Below are 7,164 nucleotides of genomic sequence, written 5' to 3' on the forward strand. Positions count from 1 at the left end.
TGTTTTTCAAAGAATTTGGCAGTTTGATCGAACAATTGTTCATCTAGGATGTATTCTGCACAAGTTTCTTCAAAGATTTTGGGAGTTTGATTAAGTACTCTTAAGCCTAAAAGCATAACTACTCCCTGCTCAACTTGTGGGATTCCAGGAACCAAACACAAACCAAAAAAGGCCCAGCAATTCACAACCGAAGAAACTTAAACGGATTTGAGAAACCAAACAGCAAACATAGATAGAGCCAGCAAAATGCATAGAAACATCACGTATAAGCACTGCAAAATTAAGACGGACAAGTTGAAAGCCAACTTATAACACAAACTTTCAGTCTCCCTCTCCCTCATCACGATGTCGATAGCAGAGATCACAAATTCATCTAGAAAATCCTAAAACACAGGTTTTTGTCCATAGGGTAGATATAGCAGATCGCATCAGATGCTAGATATCCATTAATGCCTCACAAAATATGAACTTTAAGCCACAAAGACATCTCAAGGGAGCATCCTAGTCTACTCCCAGCCTTGAGCAGGGGGTTGCACCGCGGCGTCCCAGCCAGTAGCAGCCACAACAGGAGCAGGAACGGCACCTTCCACAGCAACAGGTGCCCCTGCTGCATCCCATCCATCGCCACCAGCAACTGGAGCTGGAATTGACAACAACAAACAAAGATGTGATCAATTTAAGTTGCACAACTAAATATTCAACTAGGCCTTAGAATAAACTACTATAATTTTGGAATGGACACTGGAAACATGCAATGTGTCTTAACATTAGTCAAGACATCAGGGCAAACTGTTGGGCATGAACTTGTTATAAACAACAAGCTATATTGAGTAAAGATGCCACTAATCAAATGCCAAGTAGACTAGCACAAATAGTTGCATGTCTGATACTTTTGTGTTCAGTAACTAAAATGCCTTGCACCAACCAGATACATAATCAACCTAGGAATTAATTAGTACTACGCAAATGGCAAATTCACATCACCAAACAAAATTCTACAGAGTTTTCAGACAAGGCAAATGAACTTTCAATCAAGGAGAACAAACCTTCAGCCATCGGCCACTCGCCACCAGTAACAGGCGGGGGAGCAGGTGCATCAGAGGTCCACTGGTCACCACCCCATTGACCAGCTGCAGCTCCGTAATCAGTGATGGCAGCATACTCTGGGGCTCCAGCAGCTTCATCCTCCTGCTCCTTGGCTTCCTCAGGGTCCCTGTAGAAGAACAGATCAACCTGCAAAGGGCAAACACATTAGCCTCACAAGCATGCAAAGAATACAAGACAGCCACAAAGCAAGGCAATTCAACTAGTAGGAATCTGAAAGGTCTATTGAGCTGGCATACCATGACATCCCACTTGTGCCCAGGCAGGATAGTACCCCTCATCTGCAGAACCATCCTGGCCAAGAGCCAGTACAGGCAGCCAATGCTGTTCCTCCCCTTGTTGTTTGCTGGGATGCCGATATCAACGTATCGCATGGGAGAGTCAGTGTCACAGAAGGCAATGGTAGGGATGTTCCCCAGAGCAGACTCCTTGATGGGCTGCACATAATCCAACAGATTAACGACCCAATCATGAACATCACCACATCTAACGCACACTACTAGTAAATACTACTACTGGAGTAGTTTGGCATGGCAAAAAAACTCACCTGGTGGTCAGTCCTTGGGTCGGTGAGGATGAGCAGGCGGGGCTCGCTGAAGGAGGTCTGCATCTGGTTGGTGAAGGTTCCAGGGGTGTGCCTCCCGGCGATGGCGTTGGCGCCTGTGTGCTGCGCGAACTTGAGGACGGCGCGTTGGCCGTAGGGGCGGGCGGACTGGACGATGATGTCCTGGGGGTTCTCGATGGCGACGATAACCCTCGCCGCGAGCTGGAGCTTCTCCCATGTCTTGCCCAGATTGATGATGTAGATGCCTAGGAATCACAACCAAAGAACAGACGCATCACATTCCACAGTTCATCCCATAGAAAAGAAGCACTTGCGTTACACGATACGAAGCAGATCGACTCTAATTAGCACAGAGCTGCCACCATGCGCACGGTGCCGAGGTAGTTCTAGCGACTGGCAGCAAATAGGGGACTCGTAGCCAAGCTAGATCCATGAGGACAACTGAACACAAGCGACGCAAGAGCTCGCTAGATCGAGGGGTTTGGGTGAGGACGTACCGTCGGAGCGGCGCTTGTAGGCGTAGCGCTCCATCTGGAAGTCGCAGTTCTTGGTGCCGAGGTGGACGTCGGCGGCGAGCATCATCTGTATGTCCTGCTCCTTCTGGGACAGCGCCCGCGGGGCCTCTCCAGCCGCTGCCGCCATGGTTGGTCGGGGACTCGAGCGTCCGGGGGGCGCCGCGAAGGGGAGGAGGAGGAGGGAGGGATGTGAGCGGCGGCGCGAGCGGGGAGAAGGGGAGGGCTCTTATCTGCGGCGCCTCTAAACCCTAGTCGGCTTTTGTAGTGAGATGGGATGAGAGTGCTCCTTGGGCCCCCGTAGTGAATGGACCGGCCCAGGTTACTCTACATATGGCCTGCTTTCTCCTTCTCCCACGAATTTGCTTTTTTTTCGTCTTCAAAAACGAGTTTAATTTTTTGGCTATTTTTTAAATCCAGATGAATTTTCGCAGACTTTTTTTCAAAGACAAGTATACGGGTCAGTTTTTGTAATAATACCTGACAGTGAGAATACGGGGCAATTTTTGTAACACGGTGAAAAAAAATGCATATCTGACTGAGAATATAATATTTTACTCCCTATGTTTTATACTCCATATCAGAGTAATAGGGAATATGCAAGTGGCAACCGGTAATAGCGTTTTCAACTACATTGGAGTGAAGAGTTGGGTTAATGAACTAACAAGCGAACACTAACAATACCAGCTAGCATTCTCATATCTTTGCTAGATTCCAGCAAGCATGCTCTGGAAGATAAACTTGTGCTGGGAGCAAAATAGATAGCAGATGCGCAAAAAAACGCAAACATGATATTTCAGGCGATTGCAACATTTGACAGGAAAGGTGCGCTCAGGAAATGTCAGGCAATTGCAACATTCGGCAGAAATGAATAAGAAAACATAATCTGGTACTCATTTAGCTAAAACAGGCGCATCCGATACTCCGAGTGGTCAAAATGCGGTACACCATACAAGAGAGAATACAATTGCCAAGACTAGCTTCTTCACTGGCTCAAGTTCTATTAAACCTCCTCAGTTGGTCTGGGTGCAGCCGAGACAGACAAAAGTGCTTGATGTCAATCTGATCATGGTTGCTGAATCAGCTCAAGATGGGGAATATGCGGGTCACGTGCTCGAAGGGAACTGTGTCAGCTGTGTTCTTCTTGAGTTCAGGGTGATTGAACTCGTTGCGCGGAAGGACAATCAGTTGGGAGCGTGCACCCTTCTCAATGACCCATCCTGAGTTTGCAGCATGATACTCCATAAACTTGTCCAATGCAAGCCCTTCAATGTTGATGGCCTGGAAAAATAAGTGGCAGGCACATCAGCAAAGAAACAATCCATGTATGCAGACAGTAAACCCAATTGGATAAACAGCATGATTTGGCTGATGACGATGCCTTAGGCTGGTATAAATAGTACTCGCAGCTATCATCTAATATAATAATCCTTGAATTGCCATGAGCTCATAATGAAAGCCTATACAGCATAATAAGGATACATATCTTACCTCGGCTAGAACTGGCCTAGGAACTTTCTGGTATGTCAAGGAAAGCACATGAATCGCATAGCTTTGGATTGCCTGCTCAAAACCTGCAAAAAAGAACTCACAATATCAGTAACACTTCATTTTTAGTAAAAAGACAAAGAACTCTGTAGCAGTTTCCAGTTTGGATTTTAAAAAACTCTAGCCTTTTCAAGTGAAAAAAATAAAAATAGGAGATGTTGAAATTAATATAAGACAACTGGTCAGCTATTTGAAATAAATATGCCATGTAAATGCATACTGAAAACGAAAAGGCTAATGAAAAAGGGGGCTCTGCAGAAACTAAGCTTCTTTAGCAAATATACAGTAAACAGAAAATCTGCACTTGCGTAAATCACACAAGTCTGATAACAAATGAAAGAAAAACACAGACATGGTTCTAAACTCAGGAATCTTATGTGGGCATTAACATTCATTCACCAGCACTTATACTGCCAGGTCCTACCAACAAGCACTAGTACTGCCAACGAAGCTCCAGTGTCTGAAGAAGTGTATACCTGGTACAACATCCAGTATGTTACGGCTCTTTGATGCCTCATCCCAAAACTGGCGGAACCTACCAGTCTGTAAGCAGATTAATCAAGGTTCGCAGTCAATAATCAATACAGGCTAGTTCTTAGGCATCCATAGATTACTCAGTTGTGCAGAGAAAGTGTGTACCTCCAGGTAGTGAGAAAGAACTATCAACGTCTTGAACTGCTCCTCCATTTGCTATAATAAAAGCACATAAAAGTCAACTCCACGTAACGGCAGAACAACTCAGGAGATTTAAAAGATGCACAATCAAAGGTCACAAATACAAACATCTCACATCTTATACATATGTGCAATAATTTGTATTGTGCAATATTTAGATGTTTAAGTGACCAGAATGTATACTTCAAATCGAAATGCACATTTCTTTGCATGAAATCGAAATGAGCTTATACTGAATATAAAGATGCTCATCAACTAGAAGTCCGCAAGTAATTATGATCGTGTGCATCTCCAGGCCTACAGATATGACATGCTCCAAGGCCAAAGTAAAATCATCTACGATGAAAAAACGGTCAATGAACATTCACATCTAAATCAATACTTTAGTTTTTAGACACTCATAAGATGCATGTTCAATAGCATTTGCTTGAGAAAAATAATAAATATAAAGGGGACTATAAAAGATAGATTACACAGAAACAGGGAAGCAGGACAAAATTCTCATACCACGTGTTCAGGAATTAAGAACAAGCATAGGCTGAAGTCGGGTGCTGGCATTGCCATGAGAGCCTGTCAACATGTGTGGAAGTTGAGAATGAACCAACAAAAGGTAGTATTCAAAAAATTATTATAACCATTAGTTGTTCTCTGACCTTGATCAATATGCGGGCTACAATTTGTACGCTCAACCTTTCTGGCTCAAACTGCAATAGGAAATCAATCATTATGCATACACATAATCAAGGCATAATACGGCTAGCGATGGTTCATATGCAAATGCAATTTTACCTGGTAAAGGCGTAGAAGGCTGAGATTTGCATCCAGGTTATATGTTTTAGAAGAAACCTAGTAAAAACAAGATATATTGTTAATTTAAGAGGATCGAAACATGACATAACTTATGGGGTGACACAAAAGAATAGCATGCCTGTGCGCAATACACAGAGCCTAAAAACAGTTTGTTCAAGCATGTTTCTGTAGATTTAACAGGCTGAACAACCACAGTATCAATCAATAGATTAAGTGTGCTGTATGTGTATCATCTGCACAAAAGCTTAAGTTTGCCACTTCATGATCATAGGCATAATCTTTGAGCGGAGATCCATCTCTCCATCCATCCACCATTGTATGAACCCCTTCAGAGTTCAGACAGCAATTGCAAATTTAATCTGCCTATTCCCATAGCAGCAAAACACAATTTCCTCGGCAATCCCTCTTTATGACCCCAGACTACAAAGTACGCACTATAACTTAATTTTCACGCTGATGATTAACTGATAAGCCCAGCCACCCTCAATCCTTAATATATCACCAGGTTTACTACTCCGGGCAACTTAATACACTACAATCCAGAGGCAAAGACGAAAATACTGCTAAATTTCTAGCATCTGCACATTGCTACGAACTGCTTCCATCTGACAACGCCGCACAGTTTAGCACACCAACCAACCAACCGATTTCGCAAACGTTCCATCGTTAACACCAGACAGCGCAAAAGAGTAGCACAACCAACCACGGAATCTACCGGCTGAGCCTTTCGCGAGTGGGGCAAACGCGCCTCGGGGCTAGGGTTTACCTGCTCGTTGACAAAGACCTCGAGGTCGTTGAGGATGTCGGGGTTGTAGGGGTTCACCGCCACGAGCTCCTCCACCGTGTAGGTCTCCGCCGGCTGCTCGTTCGCCATGGTCGCCGGAATAGGGAACCCTAACGCGCGCTGGATCGGCAAACCCTGGGAGACACGCGAGGGGAGAGAAGTGGCGGCGCAGAGGGAGGAGGGGAAGTGATGGCTGGAAGGGTTTCCGGGTTCGCGTGAATTTGTCTCTTTAGTCCCTCGGTTATCCGTGTAGTGCACACGCTGCAAATGCGTTGGTGTGCTCATGAGGTTCCGATATAATACATATACCCCTCAGTATTTACTTGTATTTTTTTTTAGAGAAAAGGCACGAAGGTCCGACTTCAAATTAATGAAGCCATCAACCGGCTAGGGTACAATGGTGCTAAATTACAAGGGACAATTGCATTTTTACCTCTAGTTGGTTCCTACCCACGGGTTTTGCTCTTACTTTTCGAACTTGCTCAGTTTTGCCCTTACTTTTTCCATCGAGGTCCCTCGAATGCCCTTTGACCGTTTGACCAAAACTTTGAAAATACATAACTAATTCATATGAACTCAGAAAAATGCAAATAAGATATCAAAATGTTCATATAAACATTACCTTTATGGGCATATCATTTACATTCAGGACAAAAGCATTGTTTAAACTACCAGAGGTAATTAATGTTATTAACACTATTAAAAATAAATATGTATAAACAATATTATTTTTCATGAATAAAAATTGTATGCACATATAGGTGATGTTTTCTGAACATCCTGATACCTTATTTGCATTTTCCTGAGTTCGTATCAACTTGTTATGAAGTTTCCAAATAATGGTCAAAGTCGTTAGAACATTCATAACAAGTTGATACAAACTCAAAAAATGCAAATAAGTTATCAGGATGTTCAGAAAACATCACCTACATTTGCATGCAATTTTTATTCATGAAAAAAATATTGTTTATACCTATTTATTTTTAATAATGTTAATAGCATTAATTACCTCGGGTAGTTTAAACGATGCTTTTGTCCTGAATGCAAATGATATGCCCATAAAGGTGATGTTTATCTGAACATTTTGATATCTTATTTGCATTTTTCTGAGTTCGTATGAATTAGTTATGATTTTTCAAAGTTTTGGTCAAACGGTCAAAGGGCAT

General features: G+C 43.1%; 2 protein-coding genes across 2 annotated transcripts; both read right to left on the bottom strand.

Annotated features, from left to right (window-relative positions):
• Positions 1–247: 247 nt before the first annotated feature.
• On the bottom strand, positions 248–2,435 carry LOC123093407 (40S ribosomal protein Sa-2). Its single transcript, XM_044515370.1, has 5 exons — positions 2,167–2,435; positions 1,652–1,914; positions 1,344–1,541; positions 1,047–1,233; positions 248–640 (listed from the first exon to the last, which is right to left on the bottom strand). Exons 1-5 carry the CDS (start codon positions 2,309–2,311, stop codon positions 507–509), a joined length of 927 nt encoding a protein of 308 aa, XP_044371305.1. The 5' UTR covers positions 2,312–2,435; the 3' UTR covers positions 248–506.
• Positions 2,436–3,049: 614 nt separating this feature from the next.
• Positions 3,050–6,252, bottom strand: LOC123093408 (eukaryotic translation initiation factor 3 subunit K). Its single transcript, XM_044515372.1, has 8 exons — positions 5,981–6,252; positions 5,194–5,250; positions 5,058–5,108; positions 4,912–4,974; positions 4,369–4,419; positions 4,206–4,272; positions 3,673–3,755; positions 3,050–3,462 (listed from the first exon to the last, which is right to left on the bottom strand). Exons 1-8 carry the CDS (start codon positions 6,086–6,088, stop codon positions 3,262–3,264), a joined length of 681 nt encoding a protein of 226 aa, XP_044371307.1. The 5' UTR covers positions 6,089–6,252; the 3' UTR covers positions 3,050–3,261.
• Positions 6,253–7,164: the final 912 nt, after the last annotated feature.

This window comes from Triticum aestivum, chromosome 4B, assembly GCF_018294505.1.
Source record: "Triticum aestivum cultivar Chinese Spring chromosome 4B, IWGSC CS RefSeq v2.1, whole genome shotgun sequence".
NCBI classification, from domain to species: Eukaryota; Viridiplantae; Streptophyta; class Magnoliopsida; order Poales; family Poaceae; genus Triticum; species Triticum aestivum.

Bases quoted from the DNA above. Each gene is read 5' to 3' on its own strand.
- LOC123093408 (XM_044515372.1), bottom strand. From the start codon at position 6,088: ATGGCGAACGAGCAGCCGGCGGAGACCTACACGGTGGAGGAGCTCGTG. The intron at 4,420-4,911 runs GTATGAGAATTT...CTTTTATTATAG, and splicing joins TCTTAATTCCTGAACACGTG to CAAATGGAGGAGCAGTTCAA. The intron at 3,756-4,205 runs GTATACACTTCT...TCTTTTTTGCAG, and splicing joins CATACTGGATGTTGTACCAG to GTTTTGAGCAGGCAATCCAA.
- LOC123093407 (XM_044515370.1), bottom strand. From the start codon at position 2,311: ATGGCGGCAGCGGCTGGAGAGGCCCCGCGGGCGCTGTCCCAGAAGGAG. The intron at 1,915-2,166 runs GTACGTCCTCAC...TGTGATTCCTAG, and splicing joins CTACAAGCGCCGCTCCGACG to GCATCTACATCATCAATCTG. The intron at 1,234-1,343 runs GTATGCCAGCTC...TGCCCTTTGCAG, and splicing joins GGCACAAGTGGGATGTCATG to GTTGATCTGTTCTTCTACAG.